The sequence below is a fragment of the Hylobates moloch genome, unplaced genomic scaffold (assembly GCF_009828535.3).
Source record: "Hylobates moloch isolate HMO894 unplaced genomic scaffold, HMol_V3 SCAFFOLD_1, whole genome shotgun sequence".
NCBI classification, from domain to species: Eukaryota; Metazoa; Chordata; class Mammalia; order Primates; family Hylobatidae; genus Hylobates; species Hylobates moloch.
In genome coordinates this window covers 23,622,871-23,642,529 of record NW_026652276.1, presented here as the reverse complement: position 1 = coordinate 23,642,529, position 19,659 = coordinate 23,622,871, and the positions used below count along the sequence as shown (strand labels likewise).

The following is a 19,659-nucleotide window of genomic DNA, read 5'->3' as shown; positions in this document are numbered from 1 at the left end:
TGGCAGGTTTGGTTCCTGTTGAACTGTATTTGTTCTAGGGAGAGCCATTTATGGAAGAAAGAAAATGCTATTACACCAGTTTGTGCACGTTGTGGTTGGGTCTCAAAGCAGGAAATATGACTCAGTTCCTGAATCAGTTTTCAAATTTCTTAGTTTTAACAAACTAGGTTCTCCTTAATCTGTTAAATGAAGATATAACCATAGCTGTTTTCTTTCTGAAAAGTGGTAGCTTTTGAATTATTGAAAACTTATATAATAAAAGATGATTTGTAAAGGAATATGGTCAAAAGCTTGTTTAATTTTTTAGCATAAAAACTAAAATTAGTCTTAATACCAAGAGCCATCAGTTACTTCCCTTAGTTATTCAGATGCAATTGATTTTCTCATAAGTTCAAAGAAAGAAGAAATATTTAGAGGATTTGGAATCCAGGTTAGTTTACTGGAAAAAGAAAAGCTTCAGAAAGAAGACCTAGTGCTTTTATAAAGCTTATGAAGAATTGTTTTTGTAAAAGATAGTGGCTGACACTTCTTTACCAGATAAAGAGTGAAAGAAAACAAATGGCTGTTAAAGCAGCGCTGTTTTTTTGAGTGAGTCTCATCTTTGCCAGGTGGATCATGGCCATCTCCAGTCATCATCGCAGTTCATCTGCCTCAGCCTCCTGAGTAGCTGGGATTACAGGCACGCACCACTACACCTGGCTGATTTTTTGTATTTTTTCATAGAGATGGCGTTTTACCTCGTTGGCCAGACTGCTCTCAAACTTCTGACCTCAGGTGATCTGCCTGCCTCAACCTCCCACAGTGCTAAGATTGCAGGTGTGAGCCACCATGCCCAGCCTTTTCTTTTCTTTTTTTTTTTTGACAAGGTCTTGTTCTGTCACCTAGGCTGGAGTGCAGTGGCACAGTCACAGCTACTGCACCCTCAACTTCCCAGGCTCAAGCGGTCCTCTCACCTCGGCCTCCTGAGTGTCTGGGACTACAGGCACATGCCACCACACCTGGCTTATTTTTTGTTTGTTTGTTTTTTATAGAGAGGAGGTTTCACTGTGTTGCCCAGGCTAGTCTCGAACTCCTGGGCTCAAGCAATCCTCCTTCCTGGGCCTCCCAAAGTGCTGGGATTATAGATGTGAGCCACCATGTCCAGCTGCATCCCTGCTTTGGATTAGCTATAACTACCTGAAAAGAAGTGTTAAAATATTTGAACAGACTTTTTAAAATTGTGTAACCATTCTCCCCTAGACAGTCTTCACTAGGTGCAAGCCTGCACAGTGGCACACACCTGTAGTGCCAGCTGCTTAAGGGGTTCAAGTGGGGAGGGTTGCTGGAGCCCAGGAGTTCAAGTCCAGCCTGGACAACATAGTGAGATCCCACCTCAAAAAAAGGAAAAGATCTAAATGCAATAATAATAATCCTGGAAAGAAAGAGTTAAGCTAGATTTCTTAAATCTCCTTTCCATTCTGTGCTTTTCTTACAATGGAGCTCCAGAACACATTGCTATTCTTGTAGCTACCACAAGGGTCAAAGAACCAACCCCACCCACTCAAGTGGGTGGAGTAAGTAACATTCATAGTGTTGGAGCAGAGTGCACAGTAAATGGCTCCCTGGGTTGGTTAAACAGTGACCAACCCATGATAACCACAGGAAGGTTATTACTTTGTCACAGGCCATTTTTAAAGGCGGAATGCCTCTGCTGCTAGAGTAAGAAGGTAATGGTGATGAGTGATAGGTTGCCTCCACCCATCTCCTGGTGTCATATTGGGAGAGGGGGTACAAACTGAAAAGTGAATCATGGTTAAAAGTGCAAGTGAAGTAACAAGGAAGTGTTGGCTGGTTTTACCAAGGGGAGGGAGCAAAGCAGTTGAACATGATATAAATTTGGCTCTCAGTACCTCTTAGATCTCAGAATATTAACTTAGTAAGCTTGAAATTAAACTAAATCTTAGGGACTTAGGGATTTAAACTAAATTCCCACCACATCTGATTTCCCCTTCCTCCAAATACCAATAGTACGTGCAACACAGACTTGTAGCTCAGAGGTCTCATGCTGTTTCAAATTCTTGGGATATACATGTTACTTTTTTAAAAGAAGTGGTATATCAGACACCTGAAGGTCAAGTCTCTCTGTGCCACCAACAAACTCTCATGACCTTGAGCCCCTCCTCTCAGTTCCTCTTCGGTAAAAGAGATACCTCACAGTGGCTGTGCGATCACCAAATAGGAACTACATGTGGCATTATTTATCTTTTGCCCTTGTGTGAAAAAATGTAGTCTTGCCGATTGAAAGTTTCTTCCAGCTATAGGAAAATGGTTTAAAAATACGTGGAATATTAAGAAATTATTGTTCAGCCAGGCACAGGGGCTCATTCCTGTAATCCCAGCACTTTTGGAGGCCAAGTCAGGAGCATCGCTTGAGGTCAAGAGTTCAAGCCCAGCCTGGGCAACGTAGTGAGACCCTGTCTTTGTATATAAATAAATAAGTAGGCCGGGCGCAGTGGCTCATGCCTGTAATCCCAGCACTTTGGGAGGCCAAGACAGGTGGATTGCTTGAGGTCAGGAGTTCGAGCCCAACCTGGGCAACATGGTGAAACCCCATCTCTACTAAAAAAATATAAAAATTATCTGGATGTGGTGGTGGACACCTGTAATCCCAGCTACTAGGGAGGCTGAGGCAGGAGAATTGCTTGAACCCAGGAGGTGGAGGTTGCAATGAGCCGAGATCACGCCACTGCACTCCAGCCTGGGTGACAGAGTGAGACTCCATCCCAAAAAAAATGAATTAATTAAAATAAAATGTTTGTTTCTTAAGCCATGTCATTCTGGAAGCAGTTTCCACCAGGTGAAGCAGTCACAGTGACAGAGAAAAAAATAGGGAGTCTCAGTCTGTTTTTTATTGCTATAACAGAATACCACAGACTGAATAATGTTTATTTGACTCACGTTCTGGTGACTGGGAAGTCCGAGAGCGTGGCACCAGCATCTGGCAAGGGCCTTCGTGCCCTTTCCAGTCATTCTGTAGCAAAAGGCAGAAGGGCAAGAGAGGGCCAGACTCACTTTTTTTTTTTTTTTTTGAGACGGAGTCTCGCTTTGCCACCCAGGCTGGAGCGCACCCAGCTGGAGTGCAGTGGTGCGATCTCACCTCACTGCAAGCTCTGCCTCCTGGGTTCACGCCATTCTCCTGCCTCAGCCTCCCGAGTAGCTGGGACTACAGGCGCCCGCCACCATGCCCAGCTAATTTTTTTGTTTTTGTATTTTTAGTAGATATGAGGTTTCACTGTGTTAGCCAGGATGGTCTCAATCTCCTGACCTCGTGATCCGCCCACCTCGGCCTCCCAACGTGCTGGGATTACAGGCATGAGCCACCATACCTGGCCCAGACTCACTTTTTTAACAACCCCTCTTGTGGATAACAAACCAACTTCCCCTGTAACAACATGAATCCATTCATAAAGGCAGAGTCCTCATGGCCTAATCACCTGTTACCGTCACAGTGGCAATTAAATTTCAACATGCGGCCAGGCATGGTGGCTCACTCCTGTAATCCCAGTACTTTGGGAGGCCAAGGTAGAAGGATCACTTGAGCCCAGAAGTCGAAGGCTGCAGTGAGCTATTGTATCAGTGCACTGTAGCCTGGACTACAGAGTAAGACCCTGCTTCTGAAACAATAATAATAATAATAATAATTGTAAATTTTGGCTGGGTGTGGAAAAATTAGCCAGGCATGGTGGTGCATGCCTGTAGTCCTAGCTACTCAGGAGGCTGAGGCAAGAGAATCGCTTGAACCCAGGAGATAGAGATTGCAGTGGGCTGAGATTGCACCACTGCATTCCAGCCTGGACAACAGAGTAAGACTCCGTCTCAAAAATAATAATAATAATAATAAATTTTAACATGAGTTTGCGAAAGGACATTCAAACCATAGCAGAAGGTATAAAAGGGGTTCTTGGTTTTTTGGGTTTTTTTGTTTTTGTTTTCATTTAATTCAAAAACCTGGAAAGTAGCCAGCAGTAGGTTCTGGTTTGGGGGAAAAGACATGTAGAGTATACAACCTTCTGGACACCAGTATTAATAGCTAGCTAAGATTTCATTATTGACTGTCCTTTGCCTTAAGAGCTGGCTATGCACTGAGTAATTTTAAAGCATACAAGATCAGCAGACAAACAGATCAGTTCCCAAGAGTCCTGGTTTTTTCTCTTTATTTACCTGGGTTAGTGGCTCAGCCTGTACTTAGGTTGGTAACTAACAATCTGTTCTCTCACTTGACATTTGGCATCCTTTTGCTCTCTTGAAAACAAAACATGATTAAGTACAATGTAGGATCTGGAGGAGAACAGAGAACATATTAAGGGTGTAGTCAAGTCCTAAAAAAGGATGAGCTTTGATTAAAGATTCTCGGCCAGGCACAGTGGCTCATGCCTATAATCCCAGCACTTTGGGAGGATGAGGCGGGCAGATCATCTGAGGTCAGGAGTTCAAGACCAGCCTGACCAACATGGAGAAACCCTGTCTCAACTAAAAATACAGAAAAAAATTAGCCGGGCATGGTGGCACATGCCTGTGATCCCAGCTACTTGGGAGGCTCGGAGAATCACTTGAACCTGGGAGGCGGAGGTTGTGGTGAGCCGAGATCGCGCCATTGCACTCTGGCCTGGGCAAAAAAAGATTCTCATCTCAGTTTTGTGACTTGTTTGGTGACTAAATCCACTTCCCCTCTGTCTCTACTTTCCCATCCACCAAATGAAAGTTAGGAAGAATGCCAACTTAGGAAGAGCTTGGCAAGTGCAGTACTTAAAAAATAATGAAATTATCATGGCCTTTGGATTAACGTATTTGGTTTTGTTTTGTTTTTATTTTCTAGTTATTAAAGAGGGTGTACGGGAGTTTCTTGGTAAATCCAGAATCAGGTATGTAGTCATGTGAGCAACTATGGAATGACATGGGAAGAGAGGTGTCCTTTTTATGTTATGCTTTTTTTACCCAAAGGATTTCATTTAAATATTATTACAAATATTTCTGCATGAGCCCATTCCTAATTTCAACTGCCTCCATAAAGATAGCTTTTAAGGGGCTTTGCTTTATCCAATATGGAACACAGTAGGGGTACAAAACTGATGTATGGCATTTTTAACATTTACTCGATGGGGCCACATGACTCTTACTTAATCTTTCAGCCAGAGGGCCACATTTGTTTGTTCATGGTAATTAAAATGGCTTTGAAAAGAATGAGCAAACATTGATTCCCGCCCTCAGCCCTTAGTAACCTTTTTCTGCACACTACACATTTGGAGAAAGAAGAGGAATATTCACCACACTATTCTTGTGATTTCAAGTAATAAAAATCAGACCCTTTCTTAATCCAGTCTTCTAATAAGTTGTCTCAACATTCATGGCCAGAGGAATTGAAAGGCACCGTGTCATCCTTGAATAGAACAGCTATGTTATACTGCTTTAAAGGAGGTTTAAAGTGGAAAAACTGAACAGCCTTTTTACCCTGTGATTCAGTGGCATGTCTCAGATTCTGAGGCATTTAGCAGGACCCCAAAGTGAGAACCAGGTAGTAAGACCATTGGAACATAATATTTTTTACTCAACTATTACAACTTTGGTACCTTGATTAGAAAAGTCTTCTAAGAAGGAAGTTCTCTGTCACTCTTAACAGCAGTTACTTGTGCTAGCTTATTTCATCACCTCACGTATTTTTTCAGACAGTCTCATTCTGTTGCCCAGGCTGGAATACAGTGGTACAGTCATAGCTCACTGCAGCCTCCTCCAAATCTTGGGCTCAAGCAATCCTCCTGCTTTAGCCTCTCCAGTAGCTGGGACCTACAGGCACATGCCACCATACCCAACTAATTTTTTTAATATTTTGTAGAAACAGAGTCTCACTGTCTGCTGCCCAGACTGCCAAAATAGAGTAAGGAGGTCTCAAATGCCTAGCCTCGAGCAATCTACCCACCTCAGCCTCCGCCTCCCAGAGAGTTGGGATTACAGGCATGAGCCACCATACCCAGCACCATTTTTTTTTTTAATCTCCAAATTGGCGGGATGAATGTGTCACAGAAATAAAAGCCAAGATAACACTGTAGGCTTTTGGCGAAATCAAGGTGTTAAAAGAAAGAAACAGATCTAGAACAGAAAAATCATGTCCAAAGTCTTGGGCATGCTTGTCACAGCCAACATCCTGACATGGAAAGTTTATATTTCTGTCCCTGGGCCTCCTTCTACCTCCCACTAAATCATAGACATTGCCAGATTGCAGACCCTATCTTCATACAAGTGTGAAATGTAAAAGTGTGTGAAAGTAGTGTCTCAACCAGGTGCAGTGGCTCACACCTGTAATCCTAGCACTTTCGGGAGGCCAAGGTGAGTGAATTGCTTGAGCCCAGGAGTTCAGGACCAGCCTGGACAACATAATGAGACACCTGTCTCTACAAAAAATACAGAAATTAGCCAGGCATGGTGGCAGCCACCTGTAATACCAGGTACTCAGGTGGCTGAAGCACGAGAATCGTTTGAACCCAGGAGGCCGAGATTGCGCCACTGCCCTCCAGCCTGGGCAACAGAGCAAGATTCAGTCTCAAAAGAAAAAAAAATGACAGTAGAATCTCTCCTTTTTTAATGGGTTTACCTAGGCACGTTTGGAAAACTCAGCAAGTCATACTAGATTTTTACTTCTCTTCATCCTCAGTATAATCTGTTCATCATGTTAGAAGCCTTACTTAAAGACAGACTTTACCTTAGCTATAGTTTTATTTGCTTTTGTTTAGCTTCCTAAAACTAGCAAACCTCAGCTCTAAATCTTTTTTAATCTAACCTCGTAAGCTGTGTGCTTATTTGGTTTTCAAGTACCCAAAATGGAATGATGATTGATATTATTTAATACTGGAGTGCCAAAAATGTGCTAAGCGTTATCTAGAGCAAAGATTTAGTCCATCCTCCCGAAGAGCCCATGCTCAACAAAAAATACAGACCTCAGCTGGGCATGGTGGCTCACGCCTGTAATCCCAGCACTATCGGAGGCCAGGGCGGGTGGATCACCTGCAGTCAGGAGTTCAAGGCCAGCCTGACTAACATGGAGAAGCCCCGTCTCTAAAAATTAGCCAGGCATGGTGGCGCATGCCTGTAATCCCAACTGCTTAGGAGGCTGAGGCAGGAGAATCGCTTGAACCTGGGAGGCGGATGTCGTGGTGAGCCAAGATCGTGCCATTGCACTCCAGCCTGGGCAATAAGAGCAAAACTCCATCTCAAAAAAAAAAAAAAAAAAAATACAGATCTCAGGAATGCTTTTGGGAAAAAATGAAATAGTAATGAGGTTTCAGATACTTGGAAGTGTGAAAGCCATACAGTTCTGGTGAAGTTATTCCCGTCAGTTGCCTAGAATATAAAACGATCCTCAGTGATACACAAATATTCTTGCAAAAACATCTCTAGGCCATTTGACACTTATTAATCATTTGATTCTATAATCAAGTGTTCCAGCCGGCTTCTGGGAATTCATAGTGAACATGCTGTAAAGACGCAGGTCATCCAACGGTTTCAGTCCATGTCCTGCACCCGTATTGATGACCTGTCATGTTCCACATACTTTAAGTATTGTACATTCTTTTAATGCTCACAACAGTCTCCCCTATCTCCACACCCCCTCCCTGGCTCCTTTTTCTTTTTCTTTTTTTTTTCTTTTTTTTTTTTTTTTTTGAGACAGAATTTCACTCTTGTTGCTCAGGCTGGAGTGCAGTAGCACGATCTCAGCTCATTACAACGTCCACCTCCCAGGTTCAAGCAATTCTCCTGCCTCAGCCTCCAGAGTACCTGGGACCACAGGCGTGCACCACCACACCCAGCTAATTTTGTATTTTTAGTAGAGACAGGGTTTTGCCATATTGGCCAGGCAGGTCTCGAACTCCTGACCTCAGGTGATCCACCCACCTTGGCCTCCCAAAGTGCTGGGAATACAGGCTTGAGCCACTGTGCCCAGCCCACCCTACCCCTGCCCCGCTTTTTTTTTTAACAGATGAGGGAATTAACAGGTCAGGCAATTTTTTTTTTTTTGGAGTTGGAGTCTCGCTCTGTTGTGCAGTGGTGCAATCTCAGCTCACTGCAACCTCCACCTCCTGGGTTCAAGTGATTCTCCTGCCTCAGCCTCCCAAGTAGCTAGGATTACAGGCGCCCACCACCACGCCTGGCTAATTTTTGTGTTTTTAGTAGAGACAGGGTTTTGCCATGTTGGCCAGACTGCTCTCAAACTCCTGACCTCAGGTGATCTGCCCACCTCGGCCTCCCAAAATGCTGGGATTACAGGTGTGAGCCACCACACCCAGCAGTTTTTTTAAGGTCACAAAATGACAAGACTAGGATTTGGACCCAGTTCTGTTCGACTCAAAATAGAGTGCCCTACACTTATGTGTCATGCTGCATTTGGCAAGTCACATCACTTCTTTGAATCTCCTTTTCCCTCTGTAAAACAGTAACCTTATCTAGCCTGCAGACTTCACAGCATGGTTATGGAGATCAAATGAAGTAAAATGTTTTAAAAATTTTACAATGTATACCAATAAAAGCTATTGGGGAGGTATATATATGAACAGATAGTTGGTTTTTCTACCATGCCTCCTCATAAAGAGTTTGCAGTGGCACGTAGAAGGGTTTATCTTATTATCACAAAGCTACCCATCTGCTGGCCGTAGTGATACTTGGCACATTAAACTATCAGAGAAATATATGTGGCTCCTTTACAACCGTGTCTGGAAGGGTACATTTCCAATCAGAGTTCCCAGGTTCTGACTTTCTCCCATTACATATTTGTAATTAGTCATCTTTGATACTGATTCAAATTTTTGATTAACATTAATTATATATATTTACCAGAATCTTACAAAAATTAAGATTTTATTTCACCTCATTTTGCCCTGTGAGGTAGATGGAAATAGACTATATTCTACCCAGGTTAAAAATACAGATAATGAGACAAAGTAAAATGTCAATAGAACCTGAAAAAAAATTTTTTTTAATTGCCTCTAGTCTCTGTTTACTTGATAGAGATAGTATGCTGCTTTTTTTTTTTTTTTTTTTTTTTAATGTAACTGCTGGGTGGTTTTTTGTTTCTTGTTTTTTTTCTCCCTCCAGGATACAATGTCTCTTTGCTATACGACCTTGAAAATCTTCCGGCATCCAAAGATTCCATTGTGCATCAAGCTGGCATGTTGAAGCGAAATTGTTTTGCCTCTGTCTTTGAAAAATACTTCCAATTCCAAGAAGAGGGCAAGGAAGGAGAGAACAGGGCAGTTATCCATTATAGGGATGATGAGACCATGTGAGTATAGAATTTGGTCCTGAAGCCTGGATATGGCTGCCACACCACCATGGCACTTACTGAAAGAAATATGGCTTGGTCAGACTTTCAGCTGTATTACGTGAAAATGTTTTTCTCATAAAATGTCTTAAGCCAGGAAGTAGATGATAGGGCAGAAGTCAGCCACTCCTCCTACTCTCCAGATACTGATTGCTGACAGATGGTGGAAAGAGAATCCAATGCTTTCTTTTAAGGCACCACTTTTCTGAGTCATGTTTAAGAGTATAGCCTGCATAATGAGCAGGCAGGGTGACCATAGGTTCCATGTTATATTTACAAGTCAATAAAATCTACTTCTGATAATTTCCATCTGCTGCCTCTCTTAGGGCATTCATTTTGTGCACTGACTTTGTTGACCATAAATATCTCATTTGGCACACCTTTATATTATGATTTAAGAGATTTATGACTTTAGCCTTCTGATGCACTTGTAGATCAAGTGATTAACAAAACCCCATTCTGATTCTATACTTATCTTCATGGATTTTGTTCCCTTCAGGTATGTTGAGTCTAAAAAGGACAGAGTCACAGTAGTCTTCAGCACAGTGTTTAAGGATGACGACGATGTGGTCATTGGAAAGGTGTTCATGCAGGTATGGAGCAGACATCCTGGGGGAAAACCATGCATGGCAACTTATACCTTTGCACCCAAACATACAATGAGTGTAGGAAAGAGATCTAGCAGCTCTACTGATGTTAGAATTTTTTTTTCTTTTTCGAGACGGAGTTTTGCTCTTGTTGCCCTGGCCGGAGTGCAATGGCGCGATCTCGGCTCACCGCAACCTCCACCTCTCGGATTCAAGCGATTCTCCTGCCTCAACCTCCCAAGTAGCTGGGATTATAGGCATGCGCCACCACACCCAGCTAATTTTGTATTTTTAATAGAGTTGGGGTTTCTCCATGTTGGTCAGGCTGGTCTCAAACTGCCCACCTCAGGTGATGCCCGTCTCGGCCTCCCAAAGTGCTGAGATTACAGGCATGAGCCACCACGCCCAGCCTTGACGTTAGAATTTGTTGAAGATTTAATAGACAACTCCCACAAAACTTAGTGAATGTTTTTTGTTGCTGCTGCTGTTGTTGTTTTGAGGTGGAGTCTCACTCTGTCGCCAGGCTGGAGTGTAGTAGCACGATCTCAGCTCACTGCAACCTCTGCTTCCTGGGTTCAAGCGATTCTCCTGCCTCAGCCTCCTGAGTAGTTGGGATTACAGGCACGCGCCACCACGCCCAGCTAATTTTTGTATTTTTAGTAGAGATGAGGTTTCACCATGTTGGCCAGGATGGTCTCAATCTCCTGACCTCATGATCCGCCCACCTCAGCCTCTCAAAGTGCTGGGATTGCAGGCATGAGCCACTGTGCCCAGTCTGATATTTTTTTTCTCAGTGGTTCTAGTTTTGCAGGACAGAACTAAAGGGTGAGTTGAGAATTAAACATTGTAACTATGAATGGATATTATGTATCCTTCCTACTGTGGAGTCTTTGACCTAAAACTTTGTCAGGTTTCCTAACCCTAACCTCTTGTGTTTCCTCAGATTTCTAGTAAGGTCTGCTCTTGGTTTGGTCCTAAGGTCTTTTCAGAATGGACTGTATAGCCAATTATTTGGTAGTAGATAACACATAAACAGGTAGAGCTGTTGAACTGACAGACTGAGCCTGAGTTTGGATGGGTCACCATAGAGTACTTCCCTCACAAGAAGCTCATCTTAAGAAGAGTCATGAGAGGCCAGGCGCGGTGGTTGACGCCTGTAATCCCAGCACTGTGGGAGGCCAAGGTGGGCGGATCACAAGGTCAAGAGATCAAGACCATCCTGGCCAACATGGTGAAACCCCGTCTCTACTAAAAAAATACAAAAAATTAGCCGGGTGTGGTGACAGGCACCTGTAATCCCAGCTACTTGGGAGGCTGAGGCAGGAGAATTGCTTGAACCCGGGAGGCAGAGGTTGCAGTGAGCCAAGATCGCACCATTGCACTCCAGCCTGGGCAAAAAGAGCGAAACTCCGACTCAAAAAAAAAAGAGAGTCCTGAGAGTTAGCAGGGCATTTTGTAATTGGATTTTTGGTGTAGTTGCATTCAGGTCATTGTGTACCAGTCTGCTGGCCAGTTAGTTGCTGGCTCTAGGATGGACATGAGAGTTCATTGGTCAAGTGACATTCAGGCTGGTTTCTTCTGAGATGGCTCAGCATTCAAAATCTAGTACAATGGTAAAATTTTTTGAAAACGTTACTACCTTCATTCTGTTCCTTGGCAGGGTGGTAAAGGTTTTTAAATTCTGAAGCAGAATCTTTTGCCAAATAGAGTTGAAAGACAGCTGTGCTTAACAGTAAAGATACTTTGCATAGCCTTCTAAGTGGCTAGGGAAATCTTCAAAAGTAATATTCTCAATTGCTCCATCCCTAGTGGCTTTTGTATTTTGGCTAATTAATCAGAAACTCTAGTTTGGGAGTCACTATACAGAAAAATTGGAATATTGACACTTCAGCATTTGCCAGTGCTGAACTTGATGAAAGAATATATAAATATACATGTATCTCTTGGGTCCTAAAAGTAAGCCTCTAGATAGGCATTTCATGTGTTTTTATGCAGAATTGACAGGGGAATTAAATGCAGTAGCTCAGAAATTGGGCTAAATCCAGAGTAACAAAACTAACTTTAAAAGCTCTGAAGTATATATTTAGATTTGGCTGGTTTTTTACCAATCTTATTCCATTTTATTCCAGGAAACAACTTATTTTTATACTTTAAACAGATGTTATCTTGGAGAGTGTACCGGAGATTTGTTCCTTAGGAGAATTTTGTGTATTCTTTTTTGGCATATGAATTTAAATGCCTCCTTCAGGGTACCTGTGGTAGGGCACTTACCTAAAAGGAAAGACAAAGCCTCTTTTGCATTTTGGCACTAACAGGATCTCTGGATAGTAACTGGCCTGGTGCAGTGCTAGACTCGGGAAGTCATCTGCCCTGCCACCCTTTCCAGATTCAGAGGCTGAGGTAATTTGTTGGAAATGACAATGGAAAACTGGACTTCTGCTGGATTTTCCCAAAAAATAAACAGAACTTTTTCCTAGGCCTGGAATTGTAAATTTCTAGGAAAAAGAATGAGGGACACCTGGCACAGAAAGTTGTACCCTGAGAACACTGTTTGAAGTTCCTCGTGGTCACTAGTCTACTTGTTGCCAGCCTTTGTGGCCTTTCGCTTCCAGCATGCACATCCAGCCTGATCAGAATTCAAGTCTTGCTTTTGTCATTTGGCAAGCAGGCTCTGAGGGATGCTTTCTGCCTCTCAGAAAAAGACAGGAAGTGTATTCCTCCACTCTCATGGATGTCTTACTGCTAATGGTGTGGGCATATCAGCTGAGTACTGGAGAATGTCTGATACAAGCCATCATTTCAACACTTATTCCATGAAAAGCAGTAGGACCAGTAATTATGCTTTTGGAGATTAGCTTATGGTGAACTAGAATTCTTTTCATATTATAAGATTTTAAAGTCAAGTTAGTGACTAAATAACCAGGAAAAGTTAAGTGGAAACCACTGGTTTTTATATGTTCAGGGACAGAGACACAAGCATCTGCCTCTTAGGCAGTTGTAAAGATGTATTTTGAGGGCCCTTTCTGCCTATATGCATGTGTGGGTATGTTTGTAGGATATTTTCCTGAACTGGGAACAATGAGTCCAAGTCAGTAATTTTGGTAGATATTGCCAAACTCTTCTCCATCAGGGTAGTAGCATTTTATCGTCTACCAGTGATGGAGAGGAGTGCCTGTTTTCCCAGAGTATGTTGTAAACTTTGGATTTCTCCTGATCTGATAGGTTAAAGGTGGTTATCTGTGTCCACTTATGATGACACAAAAAGATGTTCTGAGGTCAGAACATCTTTTCTTATGTTACAGATCATTTGATTTTCTTATGAAGTGTCTCTTTATGTCCTTTACCCATTATTCTGTAGGGTCATTGAGCTTCTCAATTTCTTTACATACTAGGGAGAGTAGCCTTTCATCTGTGATTAAGAGTTGAAATATTTTCTCCAGTTCGTCATTGGACCGTGTTTTGTGGGGTTTTTTCCCGCATGTGGAAGTTGATTTTTACATAATCAAATTAATCAATCTTGCCTTTTATGGCTTCTAGATTTTGAGTTACAGGTAGAAAGCCTTTCCCTACTCGAAGGTTATAAAGAAATTTACCTATGTTATTTTCTGAGTATTTTTACAGTTACATATTTTATACATGATTTTTTCTTATTTGTTGAGAGCTCCTCTTGGTATATGGTATGAAAGAATGATCTTTTTTTCTAAGTGGCTATCCAGTGGCCCCAGTAGCAATTATTTCCTTTTTTACACCCCTAATTTAAGATGCTACCTTTATCATATGCTAAATTCCTTGTATAGATTTGGATTTATTCCGAACTTCCTATGATAAATAGTACTTTGGAAGAGAGAAATAGTCTAATGCTCAAAAGACATCCTTGCCAGAAGGAGAGTAAAAAGGCAATATTGCTGGATTACGTATAACAAAGATGCCAATGAAGATGGAGGGCTGTTTGGGGGTGTTTGTTTGTTTGTTTAAGTTTTATTTGGGAGAGAGAACCGAGGAGAAGCAAAGACATCAGATACTCTAAAGAATAGTCCCAGTCAGGCACAGTGGCTCACGCCTGTAATCCCAGCACTTTGGGAGGCCTGGGCAGGTGGATCACTAGAGGCCAGTTTGAGACCAGCCTGGCCAACATGGTGAAACCCTGTTTCTACTTTAAAGGCCAAAAATTAGCCGGGAATGGTGGCACACGCCTGTAATCTCAGCTACTCGTGAGGCTGAGACATGAAAATCGCTTGAACCTGGGAGGTGGAGGTTGCAGTGAGCCAAGATCACGCCACTGCACTCCAGCCTGGGTGACAGAGTGAGACCCTGTCTCAAAAAAGAAAGAAAGAATAGGCCCAAGCCAGAAACGTGTCGTTGACCGAGTCTTAAATATGTTATTTTCCATATACAAAACTAATGAATGCTAATAAGTCACCACTGGTTTATAAATACCCCATCTCATTGTGAATACCACATGTACCTGTGAATTGGAGCCTCGGAGACACTTAACAAACACAAGAAAATGCCAACAGTTACATATCTGTTCCGTTTAATTCCTTAAGACTGAAAAGTAAAACCAGTAGAAGTTAAAAAGCTTCTTAACCCCTTTGTAGAATAAAAAATGTTTTCTAGAGAAGGGTGATTTTAGAAGCTTTGCTCTAGAAATTTCCATTTGGGATAATCTTGACTCCTTCCCTTCCTTTGCAGATATTTTTCCTTCGGGACACAAAATCTGTTCAAAAGGGGACTAATCTAACCCAGCTTATGGTCATTTCTTTCCCTACTTAAAGCTTGGTAGTGTTAGCATGAGAGGCGGTTTGTGAAATAGGTGAGGTCCCAGGCTGGGCATTGGGGCTCCTCAGCCATCATCTTTCTTTTGCCACTAATTGGCAAGAGGGCTTGCTAATCAGTGTGTATTCTTCCTGCCTGCAACTGGAAACAGCCCTTGCCTATTCCTGTACAGTGTGATGATACTAAACCAGCTAGGGTAGAAGCACTTGCTTTCTCTCAGCAAGGCATGTGCTGCATAGCCTCTTTGAAAGACAGAAGAATAAATTACAAAGGTAAATTAAGCAGGATCTTTGATTTGAACTCATAACCTGGTAAGGGAGCCAGATGCATTAATGAATAGTAAAATGTCCTAGTAGAGGTTTGTAGAAAAGACATGGCAGCTCCAGCAAGAGAGCGGTACCTGCCTGGGTTTGTTGGAAATGGTATTAGGAGGCGGTATTTGAGCAGCAGTAGAAGGGCACTGCAGGCCACATGGCTGTGTAACCATGCCTTCAGAACTCCTAAAACAAGAGACCTTGGAGGGTCCTTGGCTGCATCCTCCTGCTATCTATCATCTTGGAAGGCCCACTTGATGAATTTGGATCATCCAGTTTTACTGGCATTGCTAGAAAATCTACTTCTGTTCTTGCAGATCTGGCTGAGAGAGGGAAGCCTTGTATTACTTGTCTATTTACATAGGAATGTGGACTGTAGAAGCTTCAGGTTTGGAGATTGGAACATAGAAGGAAGGGCTTCCTTTATGAGCACCAAGACAACTCAGCTTCTTTCATTCCATTGTCTTCTGTCCCCAAGAAGAGCTTAAGTTTGCTCTAAAGATTTTATTGATGAATTCTAAATAGCAACAAGATCCTCATGCAAAGTCCCAGAGCCCAGAGAAAGTATGGTAGTTTATCACCTATGTTGGTGCAAGGGAAAAGGATTATCACTACTTTTCATCACATTTTGAAGAACTGACTTATTAAGTACTTTGCAGTCTCTCCCGTTTGAATCTGAAGTGTAGTGGTAGCAGCTAGCACTTGTAATATTTCAGGTTTGGTGTAGTTTATTTTTAACCTCCTGCTGGTCTGGAGGGCTACAAAGGTCACACCACATAGAACAAACCCCATAGCTTGAGTTGCCACTCATCTTATACCCACTTCTCTTCTGGTTGCTTTTGCTTTGTCTTGGCAGGAGTTCAAAGAAGGACGCAGAGCCAGCCACACAGCCCCACAGGTCCTCTTTAGCCACAGGGAACCTCCTCTGGAGCTGAAAGACACGGATGCCGCTGTGGGTGACAACATTGGCTACATTACCTTTGGTGAGCAGGGTATACTTGCTGCTTTCGTGCCGCTTTAATGAGTTCACACAGCAGAATACCTAAATCTGCACAGAACCTTGGTTAACATTTTAAGGTAGGTAAATGCAGGCATACCAAGTTGTTCCTGTTGCCATTGCAGTAAAGGAGGGATGTCACAGGGTATTAATTGCAGAGCAGGCCATATGCTATTTTTGTACAGTAATCCTTTCCATTATTTTTTTCCCCATTTGTCTTCAATCTTAAAAATAAGACTGAATTCTGATATCAAGAGTTAAGGTCCCTTTGATAGCTCAGCTGGTAGAGCAGAGGACTATAGCTACTTCCTCAGTAGGAGACGTCCTTAGGTCGCTGGTTCGATTCCAGCTTGAAGGAGACAAGTACAGTTTGGGCTGGGCACAGCGGCTCACGGCTGTAATCCCAGCACTTTGGGAGGTCAAGGCAGGTGGATCACGAGGTCAGGAGATCAAGACCATCCTGGCCAACATGGTGAAACTCTGTCTCTACTAAAATACAAAAAAAATTAGCTGGGCATGGCGGTGCATGTCTGTAGTCCCAGGTACTCCAGAGGCTGAGGCAGGAGAGTTGCTTGAACCCAGGAGGTGGAGGTTGTAATGAGCTGAGATTGCGCCACTGCACTCCAGCCTGGGCAACAGAGCAAGACTCTGTCTCCAAAAAAAAAAAAAAAGAGTTGAGGCTGGGTGCGGTGTCTCACGCCTGTAATCCTAGCACTGTGGAAGGCCAACACGGGCAGATCACCTGAGGTCAGGAGTTCAAGACCAGCCTGGCCAACGTGGTGAAACACTCCGTCTCTACCAAAAAAATACAAAAAAATTAGCTGGGCGTGGTGGTGTGCGCCTGTAATCCCAGCTACTCGGGAGGCTGAGGCACAAGAATCCCTTGAACCCAGGAGGCGGAGGTTGCAATGAGCTGAGATCACACCATTGCACTCCAGCCTGGATGACAGAGTGAGACCTTGTCTCAAGAAGAAAAAAGAAAAGAGTTAAGGTTAGGCTGGGCACAGTGGCTTATGCCTGTAATCCCAGCACTTTGGGAGTCCGAAGTTGGTGGGTCACTTGAGTCTAGGAGTTTGGGACCAGCCTGGATAACATGGTGCAACCTCATCTCTACAAAAAGCCAGGGACCAGGCGCAGTGGCTCACACCTGTAATCCCAGCACTTTAAGAGGCCAAGGCGAGCAGATCACTTGAGGTCAGGAGTTCGAGACCAACCTGGCCAACATGGTGAAACCACATCTCTACTAAAAATACAAAAATTAGTTGGACATAGTGGCATGTGCCTATAGTCCCAGCTACTCGGCCAGGCGAGGCATGAGAATTGCTTAAGCCCGGGAGGTGGAGGTTGCAGCAAGCCGAGATCGTCCTGCTGCGCTCCAGCCTGGGAGACTGTCTCAAAAAAAAGATAGCTAGGCATGGTGGTGCATGACTGTAGTCATAGCTACTTGAGAGGCTGAGGTGGGAGGATCACTTGAACCCAGGAGGTCGAGGCTACAGTGAGCTATGATGGCACCACTACACTCCAGGCTGGGTGGCAGAGTGAGACCCTGTCTCACCAAAAAAAGGAGTTAAGAAGAGAACCACCTAAGCAGCTAGATGGGGGTTCTCTGTCATTTGGCAATTCTTGGTTTTTTGCTTATTAAGCCCAAGCTCCAGCCATGATCCACTTACTCCACTTTTTCATGGAATAAATTCAGGTCTTCCTTCAGTTGCTCCAGCCTCATGCACTGGCTGATTATGATAGCTTACAGTTTGGAATTAACAGCTTGTTGACACTGCACCCAATGCCACTGGAATGTCTCCTTTGTGAAATGTAATTTAATTCACCTCAGTGGTAAAGGTGAACCTGTTTATTGGTGATGAATCTGTTGATTTACCAAATTTCATTAAATCTAAACTATACACTTTTTTCTTTTTTCTTTCTCTCTGTCACCCAGGCTGGAGTGCAGTGGTGTGATCTCAGCTCACTGCAACCTCTGCTTCCCAGGCTCAAACAATTCCCGTGCCTCAGCTTCCCAAGTAGCTGGGACCACAAGCATGTGCCACCACACCCGGCTAATTTTTGTATTTTTAGTAGAAACGTGTTTCCGGCCAGGTGCAGTGGCTCACGCCTGTAATCCCAGCACTTTGGGAGGCCGAGGCGGGCGGATCACGAGGTCAGGAGATCGAGACCATCCTGGCTAACACAGTGAAACCCCATCTCTACTAAAAATACAAAAACTTAGCCGGGCGTGGTGGTGGGTGCCTGTAGTCCCAGCTACTCGGGAGGCTGAGGCGGGAGAATGGCATGAACCCGGGAGGCGGAGCTTGCAGTGAGCCAAGATCACGCCACTGCACTCCAGCCTGGGCGACAGAGCAAGACTCCGTCTGAAAAAACAAACAGGGTTTCCATGTTGGCCAGGCTGATCTCAACTCCTGGCCTCAAGCGATCCACTCACTTCAGCCTCCCAAAGTGCTGGGATTACAGGCGTGTGCCACCGCGCCCAGCCAGCTATACCATTTTTTTCACGTTTTTGTCTTTGAAGCTGGGATGCATCTTACAATTCATGGCATGTCACAGTTTAATTGGCAGCATTTTTCTCTTGTGGTACATAAAATTATGGCAGACTTACAGTCATAAGCACCTTAGATTCTTTGAAATATAGTTGTCTTCTATTGTGGTGTTCATTTACTTTCAGGCCGGGGCACACTGACACAAATTCCGCACTTCCTTAGGAGGCATTCCTTTTCAACAAAAACTTCAGACAACTGATGGAGTTGTGCAGATAGTGAGTAGAGGAGGTGCAGCAGATAAAGACGATTCCAGAAAACCAGGGCAAGAGGGGCATGCAGGCCTGCTGTAGTGCAAAGGACTTTGTGATGAGCACACAGGTCTTTTTTTGAGATGGAGTCTTTCTCTGTCGCTCAGGCTGGAGTGCAGTGGCACCATCTTGGCTCACTGCAACCTCCACCTCCCGGGTTTAAGCGATTCTCCTGCCTCAGCCTCGTAAGTAGCTGAGATTACAGACACAGGCCATCATGTGTGGCTAATTTTTATATTTTTAGTAGAAATGGGGTTTCACCATGTTGGCCAGGCTGGTCTCAAAACTCCTGATCTCAGATGATCAGCCTGCCTCGGCCTCCCAAAGTGCTGGGATTACAGGCGTGAGCCACCACGCCTGGCCTCACACAGGTCTTTAGGTGGCTGGTGCCACAGGGTGGACTTCAGTCAGGCCCAGTCAGAGCAGCTCCTCCTGCCTGGCCTATCATGAGGGTTCAGGTCCTTATACCTTATTGTCTGTTTTCACAGTGAGAATATGGGAAATTCTCTGGCATCTGTTTTCTGGGAAGGTTTACTCTATTTCAGCACCAAGGACCTAAGACAGGCAGCTGCATTTCCTAATCCTGATTTCTTAAGGTAAACTGTTATAGCCAGTTAGTGTGATCCTGGAGTGTGTCCAGCTATAGAGGCAAGAGCTAGTACATGTGTGGCAGACCGGAAATAGGTTTCAAAATGCACAGCTGCAGAATTCAGGAGTAGAATGAAGGCCTAGGGTCAAGCCCTGTTTTTCATCATGGGCTCCTCCATTCACGCTCGTTGACACCTTTCCTGGCCATGCTGTTTAACTTCCATGTCAAGAAAAAACCCTGACAAAGCCTG

The 19,659-nt window shown here is 43.7% G+C and overlaps 1 protein-coding gene and 1 non-coding gene across 2 annotated transcripts in view; both read left to right on the top strand.

Annotated features, from left to right (window-relative positions):
- ARPC2 (actin related protein 2/3 complex subunit 2) overlaps positions 1-19,659 on the top strand; it is a 37,090-nt gene that overhangs the window by 12,277 nt on the left and 5,154 nt on the right. Inside the window, exons 5-8 of the mRNA XM_032754532.2 lie at positions 4,856-4,901; positions 9,121-9,307; positions 9,846-9,939; positions 15,880-16,006. Of these exons, the coding sequence (XP_032610423.1) occupies positions 4,856-4,901; positions 9,121-9,307; positions 9,846-9,939; positions 15,880-16,006 (454 nt within the window). The remainder of the gene's footprint in view (positions 1-4,855; positions 4,902-9,120; positions 9,308-9,845; positions 9,940-15,879; positions 16,007-19,659) is intronic.
- Positions 16,286-16,378, top strand: TRNAY-AUA (transfer RNA tyrosine (anticodon AUA)). The gene is made up of 2 exons: positions 16,286-16,322; positions 16,343-16,378. It is a non-coding gene; the product is annotated as a tRNA-Tyr (tRNA).